This window comes from Halyomorpha halys, unplaced genomic scaffold (assembly GCF_000696795.3).
Source record: "Halyomorpha halys isolate HHAL.00 unplaced genomic scaffold, Hhal_1.1 Scaffold481.1, whole genome shotgun sequence".
Lineage (NCBI taxonomy): Eukaryota > Metazoa > Arthropoda > Insecta > Hemiptera > Pentatomidae > Halyomorpha > Halyomorpha halys.
Genome location: NW_027113262.1, coordinates 277,815 through 301,880, shown reverse-complemented (window position 1 = coordinate 301,880; position 24,066 = coordinate 277,815). Strand labels below are relative to the sequence as shown.

The window sequence follows — 24,066 nt, the reverse complement described above, 5'->3', positions numbered from 1 at the left end:
TTATTTTTTTTCCAACAAAATTTGCTGTGGGTTCTGATTGTTCCTCAACATTGTTAAAAGATAGCACAGTTTTGCCCCTCATGAAAGTTAAACTATTAATATTTTAATACATCCTAATTTCCTAAAATAGAAATGAAAGAATGGCCTGGTGGATACAATTTATGACTATCTGTTGTAATATCATAATTAATTTTTTTTAAAAATTGTTATTTGTTTATACTACTTAATTAGGGGATCATTGAATAGATAATTTTTTTATAATTATTTGATAGATATCATTGCAATTATGAACTTTATTTTGTTAAGTCAAAGCTGCCAAGTTTAATGTATAAATGTTACAATAAATTATAACTATTGGCTATATTTAACTTGTGGTAAAGATTTTTATTCATTATTTTAAGTTATGTTGTGATATCGTTGTTGAAGGCTATTCATTATAAATTAAACCCATTTGTTGAAATAAAAGAATTAGAATAGGAAATCAACTTTATTATTACTACATTTTCTTGGAGTATTTTTGCTGTTATCAATTTTGGAAATAAACATGCTAAATTTATGAATTAGTTTTGTGTGGTTAATAGATTATTGAATAACATACTCATTTTCAATTGATAAAGCTATGCTTCCCTGCACACGGCAACAGTAGAAGTTGTTAGTAAATATCATCATATGATTGCAAATTTCCAGATGCTCTGTATAGCAAATTTTTACTGAAGATCTGTATCTCCTTGCTTAAAAAGTTCAATTGACACAATAAATAAATGAAGACTAATGACCAAGCACAGCAAAGAGAGTTCGTTGAATGGATTATTGAACATCAAAAAGTGGATGCCGATTTTTCAAAGAAAATCATTTTCAGTGATGAGGCACATTATCACCTTGATTGCTTTGTTAATTATTAAACTTGCTTGCCTGATTTGGAGTTTAGAGAACTACTTGTAATTGTCGAAGAACAAATGCATCCTCAATGTGTCACTATTTCTTGTGGATTTCGGGCTGGAAGCATCATTGGACCATATGTTTTTATAAATGAAGCTGGTGAAGCAGTGAATGTTACTGGTGCTCAATATCGTGACATAATAACACAGTTATTTCTGCCTTAATTGGATGATATTGAAGTGAAAAACATACGGTTTCCACAAGATAGTGCCACATGTCATACAACCTGTGAAACAATTCAATTGCTGTATTGGACATTTCTTGTTTCAGTGCTAAGAATTGGCCTGCTAGATCATGTGATTTAACATTATTGGATTTCTTTTTATGGGATTATTTGAAACTAAAGGTTTATGCCCACAAGCACACATACGTTGAAGGTGGAAATTCAATGCTGCATCAATTAAATTCAGCCACAGTTATGCAAAATTTTGATAAAACAGTGTATATTGGCCAGTGAAGCTGTGGATACCATTTCTCATCCTGGGTACTTAACAATTCAATAAAAAAAATAATTTAAAGGGGAAAAAATGGGGTTTTATATTTACTTCAACTCTCTCGTTAATTTTGGGACCTATATTCCTTGTAAACCGACTACTTACTGCCAACAGCAAATTGAAAGTGAAAAATGAGACTATCCTTGTGTGTGAACCTACTATCCATCCATTTCTTTCTCTGAATCCAGGACTGATTATAAAGCTTTGACAACAGAAATAATTCCTTCTTCTTCACAGAACATATTTGTGGACCATATCAAACTCCCTTTCATTATATTTTAATTTCATTCAGCACTGATTTTATGAAATTTCTGTTAATTGGCCTGGTAAAAGAAATTCAATTAGCTTTACATGCTTTTATAATAATAAAGCTTAAATTATTCAAAGAAGAAATAGTACATTTTGTAATTAAAATAAATAGTTAATTTATTTTACAAATTTATAGTAGTACAATAAATAAAGCAAACATTAATTTATAACTATTGAAAATAAGAACATATATATATTTGTAGGTCTTGAGGATCAGCCAATAATAAAACTATATTTAGGTGATGTTTCACAACTTAATTATTTGCATAATCATGCCCTACAACGAAAAAAAACAAAAAAAAACAGTTTTTTAGAACAAATAATTTCTTAAACTGATTATTAAAAACTGCATGTACATAGTATAATTTAAGATTAATAATTATTTCAATTGTTTAATACAGTTTGTTCTACATTGCTTTGATACAATTAACTTAAGGTTTGTGCCAGAACTTAATAGGGTTGAAATGAAGGTGAAGTGTTTTGGTTTTTCTGACATGTAATCATTCTTTCTAGCAGGTAGTCCGTCTGTTTTGTATTTTGCCTATTTATATTTTGTGTTGTTAATTATGTCTCATGTATTTATTAGGTTAGAGTAAGATGAATTTTAATTTTTTATACTCGATTTTTTGTTGCTAGCCGATTCTTATATTTTTCTATAGTAATAATTTCTTTTAAATTCCGCTGAAAATTGTTTATTTCCCGACATATGATTTTTGGTGTATCAAATTTGAATTTATGTCCTATTTGTCTAAAATGTAAGGTGAGAGCAGTTTGGTCAGGTTTTTTTATTATAGAGGTACAACTATATTTGTGTTATATATATGTATGTATAGTTGACCGTAAAAATTGATATATAGGGAGATGGTCAGGGTTGCGGTCAAAGGAGAAATAAAAATAGTTTTTTCAAAACTATATATATTTGTGTTAATATTCCCTTCTTTTGAGATACTTTTATGAAGTATCAAAAAAGGATTTTCTACAGTTCTCTTTGAGGGAATTTCATTCACTATATAAGATTTTAGCTCTATTTTGTTTTTGTCTTTAGTATTGGTGTAAAGTGGTCATGTTTTTATATACAATTGCCTAATTTTTACATGTAATGTTAATGTTATAGTTTTTGCTTTAGTAATCAGCAGACTAGTTTGTGTGGGTACCTACTTCATTTATCCTGTTTTTAGGTATTTAGGGGATGTCAATTTTCATGCCCAATTTTTAGCATTTTATACCTTTTTTTGACATTGGCTGGTATAATGTATGTATCTTCCTGAATGAATAGGTTTTTGACACCATTTTCCCATTCGATTTTCTAATTAAAAGTACATCTAAAAATGGTATTTTGTTTTTTATTTTGAATTCTATGGTGAAATTTAATCTGGAAGAGTAGTTGCTGAATTCCCTTAAAACTATTTATTTTTCATTATTCTTAGTTGGTATTGTGGTTATTATATTGTCAACAAATTTATATATGAAATGGAATTTTGGGTATTATTGTATCTAATAAATCTTCTAAAATAAATATTTGCTAAAATCGGACCAATAGGAGATCCCCGAATTTTTCATTAAACTGAAAATATCTTCTATCTATTTGTAATAACTGTAATAGCTTTAGGATGATCAAATTAAAGAAATTAACCAGAGTCTACGGTATTATCTTTGGAATATGTCCCATTCTAAATAAAATCAAAACTTTTTTTTATCAGATGTGTCTCTATTCCAGCAAAGTAGCAATATATATATATATATATATATATATATATATATATATATATTCTCTCATGATATAATTATTGCTATATTCTCATACTGATTTTTGTCTCCTTGCATTATATTTTTATTTTATGTTATTTTTTATTCATTATCTTGTTTTTTTACTAAGCCCTGATGAAGGCCAAAAATTCTGGCAGAAACATTGGCACTAATAAAATAAACTCTACTTATTTGTGTTCTCCATCGACCGCATACCCAACCATTTTCTCATACAATATTAACAATCAATAACGAAAACACCACAATGAATATCTAATTCTCCACTTACATCTCAATCCATCTATTGGTTTAGCACTGATTATCTTTTAAGGGTTTGTTTGTTATCTAAACCAACAATTTTAAGAACCTATTGCTTGATGTATTTACTGAGTGCAGCTCATGGCCCTAACGACTTACTATCTCAAATTGTGTAGCAGAAACTAATTCTTCATTCGACGAATCCTTTGGGATATATACATATATTCTAAAAAATATATTTTTTGAAATTGTGTATATGAGTGTTTTAACCCTTAATGTAAGCAGCCATATTTTGGATCTCTAAAGAAGAGCAGAAACTATAATGACCCCAGGTACTTGAAATTTTTCAGGTATTTAAATATAACTACTCTCATATCTACGAGGGTAAGTCAATATTTATCTGTATTTTAGTTATATTTTTGTTTATGTTGGTAGCAGTATCGTTTTGCATTGATGAAACAGGTTTTGTTTGTTTGTTGTTATGTCTATGCAAGTTTCAAGCTGCTAGGTTAGTTTCGTTATGCTGTTGTGCTTTTAATCATGGCTGCTCCGCTTTCTATTTGCACCAAAGAAGAGAAACATTCAGTGATCCCTTTTTTGTGGTCGGAAGACGTATTAGGGGCCGAAACTCATCAAAGACTTTTGGTACAGTACAGGAACAGTGTTTTGCCACAACAGAGTGTCTATAAATGGATTGAAAAATTCAAAAAATGGTCACACAGGTGTTACACACGATGAAGCCAGACAACTGTTTACCATCACAAATGAAGAAAACATTGAGTGTTCACGTGAAATGGTGCTCTTAGACAGATGAATAACTATTGACAAAGTGGCACATCGTCTGCAAATTAGTCACGGTTAAGCCTACGAAATCATTCACAACAGTCTAGGGCTTCATAAAGTATATGCAAGATAGGTCCCAAAACAAGTCACAGTTGCATAAACAAATGCTCCAGAAACTCAATTTTGAAGTATTGGCTCATCCTCCATATAGTCCTGATCTTGCCCCTTCTGATTCACTTGTTTGGTCCATTCAAAGAGGCATTGAGGGTCTACTTGTCGATTTACCTCAGACGAAACAATGAAAGAAGTGGTGCATTCCTGGCATTTTTTGGCTTTTATTAGGGCATCATGAAGTTTGTATGATGGACCAAGTGCGTTGAAAAGCAAGGGGACTGTCGAAAAAATGATATACTTATAAGTTTTCTATTTGATTACAATAAAATTTTAATTCCTATATTGCGGATAATTGAATTACCTTCATATATCCCTATAGAAGATATAATAGCCTGTGAATCTTTACTTTCAGATATAAAAATATCAACGGCATATGTACATGGTGCAGTATTATTGATTTATAATAATTAGTAAATTAAGTTTCAAGACTGGTTTCATAACTAAAAATGTATTGGACATTTTTTTATAGTGAACTTAAAGTCTTCAATATTATATATGAAGACCTGGACCCCTGGACAATGTTGCATCGTTTCCCTTTCAGGTCTCTCTGATCTGAGGAAACAAAAATAAGTTGCTTTGATTGCAAAAGCTGAACTTAGTTCAGGGTTGTACGGTAGCTGCAGCATTTTTGCTCCTTTGAACTTGGTCAGAACTTTGGTGGCGGCTAGCGACATTTGAAAAGGCATATTATCATGGTGTAGAAACCAATTGTTTTTGACCTCTAAGTAGACTCGATCCTTCAAACAGCATGGCACTCCGACGTAAAAATGCCCTGTGACAGTCTGTCTGGAAGGAACAATCTCTTCGTGAATCACTCAGGAAAAAAAAATTTGAAGTTTTAGATGTAGTTGCTGAAGTTTTAGCCAAGCTCAACATGACAAAACTTCTGCAGCCATCCTAGAGCCGGATAAGGAAGCGATTCAGCATGATTCCAGGAGAAGCTATATGGGTCCCTTTAAAGCCTTCTGAGCCTATGAACAATGGAAAAACACTGGCAGTGGTGTGCTAATGCCCGAGAGTCATACATTGAAAACTGCAGTACAAAGTGTTTGATCAATTTTTGGATCTGAGATCAGTCTAGAAACTTTGTGAATGCACCATGTAATTATTTATTTGTAATGTTAATTATCCTGACAATACTAAGGAATCCAACAAATCTTTAATCCTGATTTGTTTGTTTTTCTGTCATTATCCCATCAATCCTTAGAATCAGATTTAAAAACAATAATGCTGGAACAGAAGATAATCTTTCTTTCATCACATTACTGTACATGGTATAAAAAAAGGTGGACAGTAGAAAGTTTAACTTAAAAAAAGTGATCAATCATTATTGATCACTTTATTATTAAAGTAAAAATTATTTTTCTATAGCTGTCATTAATGAAAGTTACCTTTTAAGAAGTATACTGTTTATAAAGCTTTCAAAGAATTACAATAAATGACAAGAAAAAAATATATAGCTAAACTCAAGTTTTGATATTGTTTTAATTAAAAATGTGATTTTGATGAATGTAAAAGGGGAAAATAAAAAAATTACTATAAATATTTTAATAAAAATATAACATTTGTTTTCAAAAGTTTTGAAAATTGTAAAAATTTAATAATGTACAAGCCGATAACTACTCTTGTTTAACAAAAAATAACAAAAAAAACATAAACCTCTAATCAATACATCATTTAAGTTCAAGATTCAACATCAACCAACTTATTTGTGTACATACAGAATATTACAAAGAATAATATAAACTGTTTGAGCAATACCAAAGGAACACAAATAAAACCAGCCTATATTTAAGTAAGGTATACGTTTCCAATTGTAGTGCTATATCACATAAAATGTATAGGAAGTTCTTGGCATAGGAAAACCTTAAGCACAGGCTTTGTCAAGATACTTTGATAACAGCTTTGGTTCTAATTTACACTTTGTAAACAAAATTATTGATTTAACAGATAATACCTACCAATTTAATTTTGAACTGTATGAATCATTTTAATAGAAAAGAAGTTACAACATTCTAATTGAGCTCAAAAACAAATAGAATAAAACAAAAATAAATAAAATTAAACAGGAAATGGCTATTGCAAAAATCAAAATAAAAATGAACATATCAAGTACACTAATGTTTAATCAACAGCTTTGATTATCATCAATCAATATTTAACTATTTAAATTACATTATATGAATTCTAGCTAATTACATTTTCTTTTCCCTCCATTGTTTATAAGATTAAAAATAATAGTAGTAATTGAAACTTCAGCCTTAGGTTTCTGTATGTACTGAACAGGAATGGATATAGACTTAAAACTAGAACAATACATAAATTCAAAAATAATACTTAAAAGTAGTGAGAGAATGGAAATATTTTCATAAAATAAAATTAACAATCACTGGACACTGAATAAATTATTCATGTTTCTTTCTCATTTGACAATGAAAACTGAACTAATTTAATCATATAAAATGACACTTCACAGTATAATGATAGGACTTAATATATATTTTTTTACTATTTTTTTTTTTTTTTTTTTTTTACAAAATCTTATGAATGCACTGGTATTTTTCCTAACGTATGTCTAACAAATGTATTATCTATTGCTCTATCAGTGATGTCAGAATACCTTTTTTAGGCATATATGTTCAATTTACAAACCAAAATTACTCAATATGAAATAAATAAAAAGAATACATGAATGCTAAATTGAATCAATATATATCTTTCTGATATGATGAAAATATGGTTGGGGGTGTGGTCAGTAATGACACACAAATAAGTTTTACTTAATTGTATATCATTACTGACCCCATCCCTGACTATCTTCTCATATTGAATTTAACGTCAACAATAAGCACCTCATTAATTTAGTTTTTAATCATACTTTTGCTTCAAATGTCAATAAAATTTGGGAATAAATTAATTATGCAGAAAAAATAATAAAATGGAAAACATAAATGCTTAAAAGTACATATTGTTAACGTGTGACTGAAATCATGCCAGATTAAATTACTACAACACTTATAAATGATATCATAATAATATACCATTTATAAGCATATATTGGCAACAAAAATATCAAAATAGAGGTAGTTAAAACCATCTCTAATAACATCACAATCTGTCTTTGATAGAATGAATATAGAAGAAAAATAGATATTTTTCACTACATCAAAATTATTTTTTATTTACCTTAAGAATATTAAAAAAGATTTCGCAGACAATTTTCGACACATGAACTTTAAGGCATTTTGGAAGTCTGTCCTTATGTGGCAGCATAATCCAATTGAACATACAACTGTTGAACACCAACTGCTGAAAATATCATTTGGGTGTGACTAACAATATATTTTGGGTCTGCTTCTCTTGAGACTTCAAGTTTCAAAGCCCCAACATAATAATCAGAACATAAAGTCCAAAAGTGAGGTTGCTGTATGCTGTAAACTCCAACAAGTTGCATGACTTTTTGATAGCATTGTGGTAAAACGCTGTCTAGTTGGACAGGTTGCCTTTGCATTAATATATACACTGAATCTTTAATTAAAGCAATCACACTCAATGCAATTAATACAGCTATAAACATAGAGCAAATAGGATCAGCTCTCATCCATCCAAATGCTTGTACAAGCACAGAAGAAATGATCACACCAACACTTCCTAATGTATCAGCTAATATATGCAGAAAGACACCTTTCATAATATGTGAATTTTGAGTGACTTCATGTGAATGAGAATGATCAGTGGAGTTATGATAATGTCCATGATTTCCATGGGAGTGTCCATGGCTTTTGTTACTGTGAGAATGGCCATGGGAACCTCCATGCGAATGTCCATGCTGGAATGCATAAATACCTACCATATTCACAAGAAAACCTAGTACAGAAACAACAAAGAGACGTTCATGCTTAACTTCGGGGGGTTCAATTGCCCTTTCTACAGCCTCAGACATTATGAAAAATGCTATAAATAGTAAAAATAAGCCATTAACAAACCCAGCTAAAACTTCAGCCCTCACATAACCAAAGGAATATTTATCATTAGCTCGCCATTTCGTTATTATAGATGCAACTAATCCTGCGCACAAACCTGTACAGTCAAAAAACATATGAAACGAATCAGATATTAGACCTAAACTGTTAGTCCATATTCCATAAAACAATTCAACAAATGCAAAAGATGAATTAAGCAGAAGAAAAAGGAATAAATTTCTTGAATTTCTGTCAGAAAATATTAGGCGTAACCACCCATTTATCTGGTCAGTTATTTTGGTAATGAGCCTGTCTCTTGATGAAGCATCTCTATGAAACACTGGCAACATTGTATCAGTTCAATTCAATCTGGAAAATAAAAAGCAATCCATATGGGAGTTGTTAACTTATAGCTTAAATTTAATATAGATGGACGGTGTTAGGGTATAATTAAACAATGAGGATGAAATTTGTTTTCAACAATTAATCATAAATATATTGACACTGAATTGGTATTTTCAATATTCATAAATATATTAAAATAAGTTTTCTCAAATTCAGAAAAAAATTCCTGAAAACTTAATAATGGACAGAGGAAGAGTATTATCAGCTAACTGAAGATCAGAAATTTGTTTTCACTTTTTCATTGTTCCAAGTTAAATTCTTTCATGGTGAAAGCTCTAATGTTAAATTTAAAAACTTGTAAATTAATTTACCACAATGAATGAATATTATCCAATCAGGAAACAAGTTTTTTTTTTTTTGACAAATGCACAGTGAAAATGAGTATTTGTAATCTGAAAAATATTTTAATATAGGGTAGTTGCAAAAAAAAAAAAAAATTAAAAAAGAACTTTTTAGAGCGTTGGCATTAGTTTGAGAGGGAAAAGCATTATCCTCTACAACTTATACCTCAGAGTCACAGGTCAAGCCTATTGAAGAACAATATTTTGAACTAAAAGTAAAATTATATTATTTTATTAATTGATGCATAAAAATATCCCCCCCATCTAAGTCTATTGACAGTTTTGTTTTTAATTGTATGCATTGCAATTTAGTCTATACTATTCATTCTACTTCCAAACTTTTGTATTCTACAGTTATCTATTTTGGAATTGATATTTATTCTACTTTCATTAAAATATATACAAAAACGATTTATATGTGATAAATAAAAATAACATTATATGATTTCGTTAAAACAAGTTGTTTATTGTTATTTGTTAGTAAGCTCTTTATAGGTTAAAATTGAATCCAAGCTTTGTATCAACAAAATAAACTTTGAAGCTTTAAGACTATTTAACCAATTTATTGTATTTTTATCCAGGTTCCTTGAAAATGTAAGGAATGAAACTGAAGATTTTATAGGTTATTATTTAATATTTTTTATTTATTAATAAAAAAATTATGTTCTTATAAAAAATATATAAATGACAAATCATAAATAAATTTATAAGCTTTTAAAAATAACACAGACTACTGCATGGGATTGAAATAAATAAAACAGATCGAAATGTTAAAAAAAAAAATCAATGGAGAGGGAGAAAAAAATCCTCTACTTAAATGTTACTGTGGCTTATGCTATGTACACGGTACTTATACAATTATTAATACTTTAATTGTGAAATTGTCACTTTAAAGTGAATAATGCCAAGTTCAAAATATTATAAGCTCAGAACTTTTCAAATTTCAGTTTTAAGTAGTAATATGTTTTCATGCAACACATCAGAATTTAAATAACTTACAAAAATTATCAAAGGTAAACATCAACACTACTGTACCTGTATAATACCTAAACCTTCCTTTGATCAGCAAATGTGGAAATTCTGAATTTTTTTTTCATATAAATTAAAGTCCATTTCAAACAAATTCCTTATGTATGATAGTTTACGTAATTCCCTACAAAATCAGTAACAATAATAATAAAAGTGTTTACAAAATTACTAGTCGAATAATAAATAATTAACAGTTGATATCATTAGTAAAATACTAAACAACCATTAAATTATAAACTGTAAATTTTTGTATAGTATTAGTATTTTATTTTAAAACTATACAACAGTATAGCTTGGGAATAGTGATAAAAACTTGAAAAAAAAAAAGTTTTGATGAAGCAAAAAACCTGCAAAAGAGGGTTGATTAGATATTTCCCTTCACAGAACTCAAGTGAATAACATAAAAATAATTTATCAAATTAGATATTCCATAAATGTTTAATAATATTTCAATAGGTTAAGGTGAACCACAAAAGAAACCAAAAGGTCCAAACATCTAACTGTCTATTTCTCAACGGAAAAGGAGAAAATTGATATTTTGTTTTCTTGAAGCAACTTCTTTAATAGAAAGAAATAACTGAAAAACTGTTTACATAAGGTAGTTCCAAGTTATAGCATTGTAAACTAGACAAATGTTTTTTAAAAACAAAAAGAATTTGTGTTTTTTAAAACCATTTGAAGGGGGGTTTTCAAATGGCTAATGGGAAGAGAGCTTTTCATAGAAAATTTTATTTAAAAATTTTGGATAATTTTTCCAAATTGATTCATTCTAAAGGTGTAAATCACAAAAAACTACTAACTATAGCATACAGTTATTGAAAATTTTTATGTAAATGGTGTAGAATACAACCTCATAAAAGGTCAAAATGGTTTGAGGATTCAATTTTCTGTAAATATCGTCATCATAATTAAAAACTAGTAACCAGAAGAGTTCATCATCACGAAAGGCATTTCAGTATTCTTGGTCGGCGGAGGATATTCAAAGTATGATGATGGATTCTTACAGGAAATTGAATTGTTATATGTACTTGGCAGACATTTTTGTAAAGGATTATTATAATGATTCTGAAACATTTTGAGATAAAACTTTAATTTCATTCCTCCAACCCAGCAGGAAGGCAGTGGATGAGGGCGGCTGACTATAAATAGAATTCTGAAGGTACTATAATCAATTAAAGAGTTAGCACTCCTCGGGCTAACCAACGATACTACTCTTTATAACAAATCCAATTGGGGTTACGTCTTATTTATAATTATGTTAAAAATGTTGATTAGATAAAAAAGCAGATCGATGAAATAATGGATGTAATCAAGGAAAGGCTGTTTTTGTGTGAATGACATAAGGTATCAAATATAAAGAGACATATTTGATCTCTATATATGTAAGTATATAGTACAAGGCTAGTTATTAAAAAATATATTAGAGATATCTAAGTACTTCCAAGTATCAATTCAGAGTTCTGTGGTTTTCATAAACTTATGGAATTATGATGTTTTCATTGCCTACCATCCACATGTATTTAATCAGTATTCAATAATTTTTCCTCATTAACCACACGTCGAAGAAACCCCTAAAAATTACCTCAATAAAGTAATCAATGATGTTATTAAGTAAATAAATTTTTGAACATTATAATGAGTGGTTGAAAAGTGATTTTATTTTTCAAACCATAAATTCAATTAATCTCCTGATAGTTGTAAAAAAAGAAAGAAAAAGAGATTAATATCAATAAAGAAGGTGCATACATTTATATAATTCTATATAAACAGATAATTTAAATAATCTTTTTTTTTTTAATGATAGATTTATTTATTGATATATATTACAATCTGCCACAGTTGTGGGCAATAGGTAATAGTGATGAATGATCTCATACATGCTAAAATGAATTAAAAAAAATAATAATAATAAAAATAAAACTCTCTTAAAATATATACAAACAAAAGAATAGACAAGATGAACATAATCAAACTATCTGTATGAAAAATAAATAAATAAAATAACATAATGATAAAATAATATATACAATATTTACACAATCCACTGAAATGAGGATCCCTGAGCCCACTCTATCCCCCACGTGTGAGGGGTAGAGCAGAGCTCAAGAGATCCCAGCGCATGCCTCTCGCCGCATCACTGGTAATGAGCCAGTGGAGGCTGAGCAAGTGCGCTAAAGTTAAATAATCTATTAATCAGATACAAATAATCCTAGGTATGACTAGTAAACTAAAAATTCTATGATTCAACTTAGGTTGAAATATTCAATTGGTTTTTCCTATAAAACTTTAACTCCAATTTATGAATATACAGATCATTGTCATATCTTTAAATAAGCTCTATTCAACAGTCTTTGACAGCCTGTTTCCGAATAATTTCTAACATTTTTGGTCACCGAGATATTTGTGAAGGAAAATAAGTTCACAATAAAGATAGAGAAAAATAAAAAACAATAACACAGCACAGCTCCAAGGGCTGAAATGTCATAAATATTACTTCAATTGCAATTGTTTATCACAGTATTAAACTATAACATAAGTTTATTTTTTATTAACATTAAATATTAGACTTGGCTCGACAAAATGAGAAATTATTAGAAGCTTTACATATAACAAAAACCAAGAGGGTAATGTGTTACTAAAAACCACTGAAAATAACCTATCCTAATAGGTAGGGGGAAAGAAACCGAAGGTTTATACATTTCGCTATTGTTATATATTTATTGATGTAATAAATGATAAATTTAACTATTACACCCTTATGTAATAATTTATGGCATGTTTGAGTTTTAACAGCGAACTTTCCTAACACAGCAGTCTTTAAGCTTTTTTTTTTCGGATTCCCTATTAAAATGACCCCTGACTTCCCAGTTTTCCAGGTTGTTAGACATTCAGTGTTATTACACAAATGCATTTAATAAATGAAAAATAAAATTGATTTTCGTTAACCTAAGCATTTTTGAAACGATCGTCAACACAACTTTTATAAATCCTGGAAACCTTTTGTATATGATTCTTCATTTTTTATATTTCTAAACTTGTTGAAAGTCATTTTTAATCAATACCATTATTCATTAACTTTTTCTTGGCTATTAGCACGAAAATAATATAACATATGCCAAGCAAATATTATATCAATTTTAAATAACTATCACATAAAATCCTGAAATAAAACATCAAAAAATTTTCTTTTAAGAGGAACTGTTATAACTTGAAAGTATGTACTGAAAGTTCATTTTTTTTTTTTTTTTGATAACCTAACAAAATTTATAAAACACATTGAAAATTGTGATAATATAAGATTTTGAGATAGTAAAAGATTAAAAACAACTAAAATTATTGTTAGGTATCTCATTACCTTACTGTTAACTGGAGTTGGGTATAAAATTAATAAGTATAAGATTAACTTCAAAAACATCAATCAGCGAAAATTACTTACTTCTGTAATCATATTTAAATTTCTTCAGTTGCTATTTCCTGAAAAGATAAAACATTATTATCAATATATTTACAATGAAATAGGTAATGAAATATATTTTAAGACTCAACTGAGCTTTAACTATTTTAGGAGTATACAACTTAAAATAACATTAAAGAATTAACAAACCAATCTCTAAATGAACACAATCCATATGTTAAAAAACAGTAAGCAACATATGTATGTTATCTTCTCTTTGAAATAGTATCTCCAGAAGACACAATACAATTAATTACTAATATTAACTAGAAATGAAGGTACTCCAGAAACAACATGCACAATTCTGTTATCATATTGGAAGATTATTCCTATAATGTAAGTAATTAATTGAAGGAAGACAATCTTCCTTAGATTGATCAGTGGTCAAAAAACCATTAAAAAATAATTTTTAAAAAATCGTTAATAGGTTTCATTCTAATATTATAATTTCTTTTAAAACCCTTGGGATCAAATCGATAAAGAAACATTAATTGTTAACATATGTCAACTTCTTTTCTAAATAGTACCTAAATTAGATCAAAATAAAATTCAACTTAAAAAAGAAAATCAAATAAAGAGAATAATTTATTTGCTTCCAGCTGACTGTACTACCTGATATATGATAACAAAGCATAAATTAACATTACTTAATGAATAAGAAACACAAAAATGATGAAAAACATATAAATTTCTAGAAAACAAACATGAATGAACAAACAATTAAAGAAGAATAAATGTTGAGCAAGTCCAAATAATACTTTGTAATCAGAGTGAACTAAAAGTTTTATCTAGATCCCTCGATATTTAAATATACAGTAAGTTATTGGTGTAGACAAAACATACATAAACATGTAACTCCCAAATAAAATATTAAAACCCTAAATCATAACCAGTGTTTAATAAAAAGATTTAAATTGGAAAAACTAAAATAAGAAATTAAACTTTTCAGCAATAACACTATATTTCAAACATAAAATTTAGCCTAATCAAGACAAAAATATTTTATATAAAAACTCATTTCGTATTCAACTGCAGAGAAAGTATTAGGCATAAATATGAATAGAATAATGAACAAACAAATATAAAATTATGACAAGTCTGTCTTACGGTGTAGATTACTTACATTTATTAACTAATAAATAATCAAATGAAACAAGATTTCTACTACACATAATTATTATATATATTTGTCAACATAATGAATTAAATTTTTCACTTAGTTCCTACAAATTTTGAAGGGCGGTTTATAACCTCCCCAATGTTTCTTATGCCAGACGTGGACTTCACAAGTTCTTTAAACGAACTACTACATGGCAATCGATATCCAAAGAATAATTAGAAGATTCATCAATGTAGTTGGGCGCTTAACATTTCGTCTGCTTACGTACCCCAAGCCCACACACGCCTTGAGATTACTACGATGCTTGATCCAGTGTGTTAACACTAAGATTTATTACTTAAGACCAATCATAATATAATTTTACTGATTATTATGAAAAATACCAAACAGGTCGAGTGCTTAATTTAACATAAAGGGATGTCACATATATTTAAGAACGATGGGTTGTTAAGAAGAAAAGAATTTTTCAGAAGAAAAAGTGATATAAAGTTTTAATTGGGTGGCGGAAAACTGGACATGATGGCTAGGAGAATAATAAAGCGGGAAAACACCAGCTTAGTTAGAAAGAATGTATGATACGATTCAGATAGTATGTAAATGTAAAAATAGCAGTAGAAGTATATAATTGAAATTGTTTTTCACACCAAGAACACAAAATGCGCGAACAAGTAGCTGAAAGGACCAAGAGGATGTTGACAACACAAAACGAAATAAAAAAAGAGAGGAAATGTTTAAATTGTGGGCTAACATATATTCGAGTTGTCCAGAGCCTGCTGGGAAAAATTAAAGTTTATTGCGGAGGTAGCTACCTTAAAAGCACAAAAAGGAACCAGACTAAATCGTTGAGAGAACAAGAATCGCAGGACCTCCAGAAGTAAAATTAGACGGTGTCTCCGATTTTACCACGAAAGATTTAAAGAAAGGCTACTAAGTACATTAACCATATGACTAGAAACCGGCTCATAAAAAAACTTGGAAGTTTACTTTTTTTTATTAAAAAAGTTGTATTGGATGAATTATGAGCGTAAACTTAGGAACCTAAAGAAGACAGTGTCGAAAAAAAAGTTACCTGTTATTGCCAGAATTGTTAATTTTCCTCTAGAACGGCACTTCAGTTGTTTTATAACGAATATTTGGAAAGCCAAAGGTTAAAATATTTTTAATGGATTACATAGGCTGAGAAGGAATGTCTGAGGAACAGATTAAAAGGATTAGGGTTCCTCTCCGATCTCTATTACAGAAATAATTTTTTTATTTTCCTTGATTGCTGAACTTTTTTATGTAACAAAACTGGGAGAATACTCAGCCATTCTCTTTGAAAAATCAATAAGTGTTAATTGTAGATTTGAAATAAATTCATATGCATTTGAAAACTTTTAAGTAACAAGAAATTTTTATTTAAGGAAATATCCGTGTTATAGCATGCCTGCAAAAATTCTTAAAACTCTATTCCATAGATGACAAATGATTGAAACATGAATAAATCCAACAGGTAAAATATCTGAAGAAGCTCAAGAGTTAAGGAATAAAGAAAAAAGGAGGTACAGGAGAGAGTTGAGAAAATTCTAGAGGATATACAGTGTCTGACTTATTGAATAGACTGTATATTGTATCGGATCCTATAATTGCTGGTATAAGGAAAAAAAGGAAAACAGTACTTTTTCCTTAGTTATTGGACCAATAAAAATTCCTGTATCGAGAATGATAATCTTCATCTATCAAATGGCCTCGATACTGCGTGTTTATACATATTATCCCTGTAAGGAGGTAGGTAGGAATGAGATGCCAGGATAGAGAAACTAAGGTAAACATGGAGTAACCGAAAGGGGGTCAGTCTTTCAACGACGCAAAAGGGAAGCATTCTCTACATATTGTAAAGGATGAGATTACGCTAGCGAAGGGAGACCAGTTTAGCGGGTGTAAGTCTGAGGCGAACCCGTCCTTACTAATAGGAGTAAGGATGTTGAAGAAATCACTCCAAAAAATTGTTGAGATGAGTATATAGAGAACTGTTCTATAATCACTTGTGATCTGGGAAATGGTCTCTGAAGGAGACTGCTACCTAATATATTCATATTGGACACTGACGTCGAAAGGCGTCAAATATTATTGTTTATTTATGATGGTACAGAACATTTCTTTTATACTACTTTATTGATCGAATGTTACATTTATTAATGTTCACAATTTCACATGATTAAGTAATAATAAAGCATGAATAAAATACATTTATACTTAATAATAAGTTAATAAACGATGTAACTTGATCATGTTCGATGATTTTAAAACTTGAAGGGCTTCAGTGTTCTTTCAGGAGCACTAGAATGCTGGTGAGCACAGGTAAAGCGGTTGCCAATGGTTGTCAGTAGAGCTCACCACTGTACCCATTTGAACAGTGTTTACCAACTTGTAGGAGTCAGAAAAATCTAAAATTATTACCTCAGTTTCCTTACAGTATAAATGAAAGAGCCACCACTTACTCTGTATAGATTTATTTGCATTTAATATTGTTTTAAAAAGTGGAGCATCACTTTCTAAAATTAATTATATACACCTGGAAGTCAATAGCTGGTGCAATCCGCTTTATTAAAATATCCCAAGACCTCCAATCCTCTATAGACAATCATCAAATATCAATTTTAGTTCTTTTTGACTTTTAGAAAGTATTTGACTCAGTTAACCATAAGATCCTCCTCAATAAACCTCCAAACCTTTTCATGTCAAATAGTGTCCTAAAGTGGTTCCTCTATTTCCTGACCCAAACAGTCATCATTCCGAACAAACCTCTTTCCTCTTCCCTTCTTCTGACACGAGGTGTTCCTCAGGGGTCCTCACTTTCACTAACCCTTTTCTCCATTTATATTAAAAATCTTCCTGATTCCATTCACCACACTCAATATCACTTATATGCAGACGATCTCCAAATCTATCTATCCTTTCATCCCTCAGAGATGCTTGAGGCCATCCAAACGATACAAGAAGATATTGATAGCATTAATGCATGGGCGTCAAATAATGATGTGAACTTGGATGCTGAAAAAACCAAGGTTCCAAGCACCTCCTTCATTCCCTCCCTTACTATCCTCTTTTTTTCCTTAACAACAAACCGATTCACTTCTATCCTATAATGAAAAAACCTTGGAGCCATCTTTGACCAACACCTCTCCTGGAATTTTCCCATTTTACATTTCCCAAATCCATAACTGTACTCAAACAATTCCTAAGATTCTGTAATTCCATTCCTGAAAACACCCATCAGCTCCTAGTATCCCCTCTCGTCACCCCCCCCCACCACATCGGCTACAGTTCCTTGGTCTATGGAGGCCTATCTGCAGGACTAGAGTTGAGACTCATGAATTTCTTTGTAAGATTTATCTTTGAGTTTCCAAGGCGCTCTCAAGTTTTCCGCTAGTATAACGAGTTGAGTCGAGTGGCTCTATCCAACATCCCGAAGGCAATACCACATTGGAAATTTTTAAATGCTTGCCAGACGAAAATCTTAATGTATAAACCATGTATTTATTCTTAGGGGACATATGTCTCCGATTTTTTTTTTTAATATCTTTATTGAAATTTACAACTGTATATTATATAATACATTCAGTAAATTTGATCTTAGTTAAAATGGAGTATTACAGGCGTGTAGAGAAACAACCCATAGGTAATTTAATGACTCTAATGTCTCAGAATAAAATTATTTTTCATATCAATATAAGCACAATCGAAGAAGAGGGATTTCGGGATTCCATTCTTAAAAATACTGCTCCCATTATCATTTCTTGTATATCCCCACTTCAGCCATGAATACTTGGTTTTTGAATGGCTATCTGCTACAGTGGCGAAGATTAGGGGAAGCAAGGGAGGGGGGGAGAGGTTAGGTCTCGAACAGATCTTTCAAGAACGGCGAGGAAATCCCTAGAGATCCACTATGGTTGTGCATTTAAAAAAAAAAAAAGAAATCAAAAATATTTTAACACATTTACAAGTACTTATATTTCAATAAAATACAATTTAAAAATAGATCTTAAATTTTGATGATAAACAAGTTTGACTTTTGTATCATTAAACTCGACACAAGTTTAAGTTAAATATTCGTCAGTTTTAATTATTTTAACACAGACGCGGTTGATATTTGCAAATAAATCAAAATTTTAATCGTCTTTAATTTTGAATTCTACCTCTTGTGCGTTACTGCAGTATTCGAATCCACAAAATTAAGAATTGAAGTCCTTTTAGCATTGAAACGTAATTAAATCACTGCAGTTTGGCTATCGATATTCATCTTTAAGCCTCAATTGAGGGCGCTTTTGAAATTATAATTTCAAAAATATTTTATAGTGACAAGAAACGGTTGCAGTGGCACCCGGATATGCAAAGACGGTAGAAATTAAACATTCACAGAAAACGTCGCAGGTTCAAAATAGTAACCGGCCTAGCACGCGATGGCTTCGACATTGGCTGGGAGAGAGTTGATTTCAGTGAAGTTAAGTGTGTGTGGCTCAGAAATTCAACTACCTAACGAAAGAAGGCACACTCCGTTAGTTTCAGTGTGGGGCACTGGCCCTGTAAAGACGGATCTACATATTGGCCACTTACCGCAAACTTGTAGATGCAAAAACTTGATGGAGATGCTACACAAGCGCTCTCACGGACCTTCTTTGATTTGTGTCCAAAACCGACTCTCGACAACAAATTTTGGCCAACTCATACCAGTTAAGCTAAATAACCCATTGAAATGCTCGCGAGTGCGCAAATTCGCCACGGCTTGGTAAGCGTGTAGAGGTACCTTTAGGAGTCTACTTTTAAGTGAATCAGAATATTATTTTTTTGTAATTATCTATTTAAATTATATATATCAAATATTACATATTCATGAAATGAGAACATAATAATATATACAATGAAATTAACATTACACGATATTTCTGAAAACCATAAGGAGCACTCTCCGGCGGGCAGCGCTGAATTTTATTCTCGTTCTTTTATAGATAGTGATGTTTCGCTTATTGGTAGGTTCGCTACATAGTAAATTCACGCATAGTTAGTTATTCATATTAAATTAGCTAAGATGTAATTTCCCTTTTATTAGGTCTTGTATTACTTATTATTTTTTGTAACATATTTCATTGAATTTGGTAATTGTTCTGGTTTGTTTCTATTTTTAAGTTGACTAGGACGTTTAACAAGATCTCTATTCTTGTGGCAGTAAGACATAATCTCATTTTTGCGATAAATGAATAACAGTTGGAAAAAATGAAATTCAATAAAAAAAAAATCATTTTAATAAAGAATATTTTTGTCAGATGATGTTTAATATTCATAATACATAATGCCTTACTTTAACCTCGCCAACACAAAGAAATTATACCCTTTAAAAAAAGGATATCCTTTTTTTTTTCCCGGCAAAAGTGAATCACGGCCAAAGAGGGCCTATTGCACGCTGTTCCTCTGCTAAGGACATGCCAGATGCCTTTGCGAGTCTGGACATTGTATACAGGTCAACCGTCTCGCAAAGTTTAGGGTCTAAGATACGATCCTTCCCAAAGGTAAGGAATCGTATCCTTGCTGATGCGTCACATCTACAAACGACCCAGTCTCATCATCCTTTCTGCACATTAGTGACTCCCTCAGTCTCATTTATAGAGATGCTTATTTAATTGACAGTGTCATGTATATAGATCTGTCACCCATCATAGAGTGCTTCTGTCCATATTGAGAAGTGTATTGCTTCTATTTGGGCAGGAGCCATTTAGGAACATCTTTGTCTCACCGCTCATTGCCTTTAAGACCAGGCATTTATTCAACCCCCACTCTGTTGGTTAAGGTGACAGAGTTTAGTTGAATATTGCACTCTTTCGCCAATTTTGAGCGAGCTACATAACTACCCAGCGCATGGATGGCTGCTCGACTCTCCCTACAATCGTGATAAGCCTATCCCTCCTACCCTCTTTTATTAAATTCTGGGCACAGACATTAATTGCGAACATCTCAGCCTCAAAGACCATGGTATGCCTTCCTAAATATATGGAGATGCCTTTATTAAGTATGTCCATCCTCTAAATGCCTGCTCTAGAGCCTTTTTCCATTAAGGATCCATCTGTATAGTAGTTCATCCCATTACACGGTTTGCGTGGAGTAGCCCCTTCAATCTTATTATTCAACACAATAATAAGTGTCTCTGTACTTCTTCACCTGAAGATCAGAATGCAAAGCCAGCATCCTATCTTCATTGATCATCCTAAACAAGCTACCATGTCCTTCATGGATTAGGGACTGGGAGTTTGTTCTTAATTTCGTAAACCTATAAGCAGAGCTTAGGGCTTGAGCCATAATCTCTATATGCAGCAGTGTTATATTCAAGAGAACCTTCATGGATGCAGAGGGAGTGGTGCTCATGGCACCTGTAATCATAAGGCATGCCAGTCTCTGAAGTTTCTCAAGCCAAGCTCAAGAAAATATATTCTTAATAAAAAAATTAAACCCCTTATTCTAAAAATGTATGGTATTTTTATCCTCTTAAAATTACATACAGTGCGCTCCCTGCCATGGGATAGATACAGCAATGCTATGCGGTAGTTTAAGCATATGTAGTCCCTAACATGCCAAACGTCAATGGTCATATGCATGGAAATAAGATTTTTATGATGCTGGACCTCAATCGTGCAGAATACAGACCCTGTGGGAGAAGAGTACATCCAGAAGATGGCCATGATCACATCCTTTAGACTCTTTGTATGTGTTTTGGTCTGAGATATGCCTAACAAACCATCAGATGGTTCCTGGATCATGGGCTTCAGGTCTTGATTTGCCTGGAGGTTCATCTGTTTGTGTTATTTTGGATTCAAATTCTGCAATAATACACAATAGGTCTATAAGATCTATTTTCAAATTGTATTTCATTGAAATATAAATACTTGTAAATGTGTTAAAATATTTTGGTTTTCTTTTTCAAAAAAATTGCACAACTATAGTGGGTATCGGAAGTTTTCAACTACACAGTTTTTGTAGAGGTGGATCTGTAGGGATTTTGCTGTTCTTGAAAGAGCTGTTTGGGGCCTAACCTCCTCCCCCCTTTGCTTTCCCTAAGCTTTGCGCCACTGTAGCAGATAGCCACTCAAAAACCAAGTATTTATGGTTGAAGTGGGGATAAACAAGAAATGATAATGGGAGCAGTATTATTAAGAATGGAATCGTGGAATTTTAGAAATTGTTCAAGCTGATATGTAAAGTTTCCTACAGTCTAAATGCATTGTGGCAACAATCATGGCATCATAACAAACCTAAGCTGTGCTTAAAAGGTCCCCTCATATGATCTATAAAAGATTACTATTAAATACTAGCTGGTACTGTTGTCATGGATTTTGTAGGAAGATCATAGAAAAGAAGGATTTAGAGTAGGGTTTTCTTGCTTTAGAGAATGTTGGACAATGCTTGGGACTTTAAGTAAACCAATAGACGACTACAAATAAGGGCTAACCCTTCGAAACCCTCAGAATCCACTGTTACATTTAGTGCCTACACATTTGAAAGAGTGGAAAGATTTATGGAAGAACCTTGGATCACTGGTCAAAGCATATAACAAAACCCAAAGTTTTGTTTGTTTTTTAAATTTTACTCTTATATTTTTTGGAATCTCTCTTCTTTGATTGTGACTGGCTTATATTGCACCAGCTATTGACTTCCAGGTGTACATAATTAATTTCAGAAAGTGATGCTCCATTTTTTAAAACAGTATTAAATACATGTATATCAACAAAGTAATGGCTTTTTCATTTATACTCGAAGGAAACTGAGGTATTAATTTTAGATTTTTCTAACTCCTACAAGGAGATTAAAAATGCTGAATCCCAAAATGTCCAAATTTTGTTGCAAAGTAACCCATTTTTAGTGTATTCAGAACATTGTTCGTATCTGTGAGAATTGATTATCAATTCAGATTGAGGTATAATGCAAAGCTGAACCAGGAGTCAATGCGGAATATAAGAAGTTCTAGACTAATATGGGCTAGGTATGGAGATAGAATTGAGGAAGACTCAACTTAAAAAAGACTTTTCCTTAGGTATGTGGATGGCAAAAGGATAGATAGAAGACAATGGCTAAGATAGGCAGAGGAGGTTGAGGGGCAGGGGTGGGATTATTAGATTGAGAACTTGGTGGATGTTAGCTCACGACAGAGAAGAGAGGAGGTGACACCTTGATATGGCCAAGAAAAAGACAGGATTTCAGAGCTGGTGATGATGAAAAAATTACATGCCTGTTTAAATAATTAAAAACTTAAGATTAAAAAAAAATTAAAATATTTAAGAAATCGATTTATAAAAAAAAAAAAAAAAATTAACTAAATAAGCACGCACGCGCACACACACACTCTTTCTGGATGTCTTTAGTTTCTGTTTGCGTGAGGGGTCCTTTCCTTCACCTTGGAAAAGGCAACGTCTGGTTCTGATCCCAAAGAGCAAAGGAAGGCCATCAGAACCTTCAGCCTATCGACTGATTTGCCTGCTGGATATAGCTGGGAAGGCTTTGGAGAAGGTCATTGCAAATAGGCTACAAGAGTTCACTGAAGGAGTGGCAGGCCTCTCCAGGAATCAATTTGGCTTCCGGAAAGCGAGATCCACAGTGGATGCTATCACGTTGGTGGTGGAAAGGGCCAGGAAGGCTATAGCAGGGGAGAGATGGAGAAGAGGTGCAAAATGCTATTGTGTTGTCACAATGGATGTAAGGAATGCCTTTAACACAGCAAGATGGAGCTGCATCCTGGATGCCCTACTAATAATGAACGTCCCTGAATACCTCAGGAGTATCATTCATGACTACTTCAAGGATAGGGACCTTGATATGTTCGACAGAGGACGGCTTGAGAAGGTTTAAGGTGACTGGCGGTGTACCCCAGGGTTCGGTGCTGGGACCCCTGTTGTGGAATGCCATGTATGACGGAGTTCTTAGGCTTAGTCTACCAGAGGCCTCCGAAATAGTGGGCTTCGCTGATGATATCGCGGTGGTCGTAGAAGCAAAGTATAAAGAAGAGCTCATTCTAAAGGCCAACCATTGT

General features: G+C 31.6%; 1 protein-coding gene across 3 annotated transcripts; it reads right to left on the bottom strand.

The window, feature by feature from the left end:
- Positions 1-6,228: 6,228 nt before the first annotated feature.
- Positions 6,229-15,176, bottom strand: ZnT86D (zinc transporter 86D). 3 transcript variants are annotated; one of them, XM_014424869.2, is made up of 4 exons: positions 15,018-15,176; positions 13,796-13,914; positions 10,447-10,564; positions 6,229-9,034 (listed from the first exon to the last, which is right to left on the bottom strand). In XM_014424869.2, exon 4 carries the CDS (start codon positions 9,013-9,015, stop codon positions 7,963-7,965), a length of 1,053 nt encoding a protein of 350 aa, XP_014280355.1. In that variant the 5' UTR covers positions 9,016-9,034; positions 10,447-10,564; positions 13,796-13,914; positions 15,018-15,176; the 3' UTR covers positions 6,229-7,962. The 3 variants fall into 3 exon arrangements, with proteins under 3 accessions (XP_014280355.1, XP_014280356.1, XP_066906936.1); XM_014424870.2 differs by having other exon boundaries at positions 13,877-13,914; XM_067050835.1 differs by lacking the exon at positions 10,447-10,564 and having other exon boundaries at positions 13,877-13,914.
- Between the last annotated feature and the right edge of the window lie 8,890 nt (positions 15,177-24,066).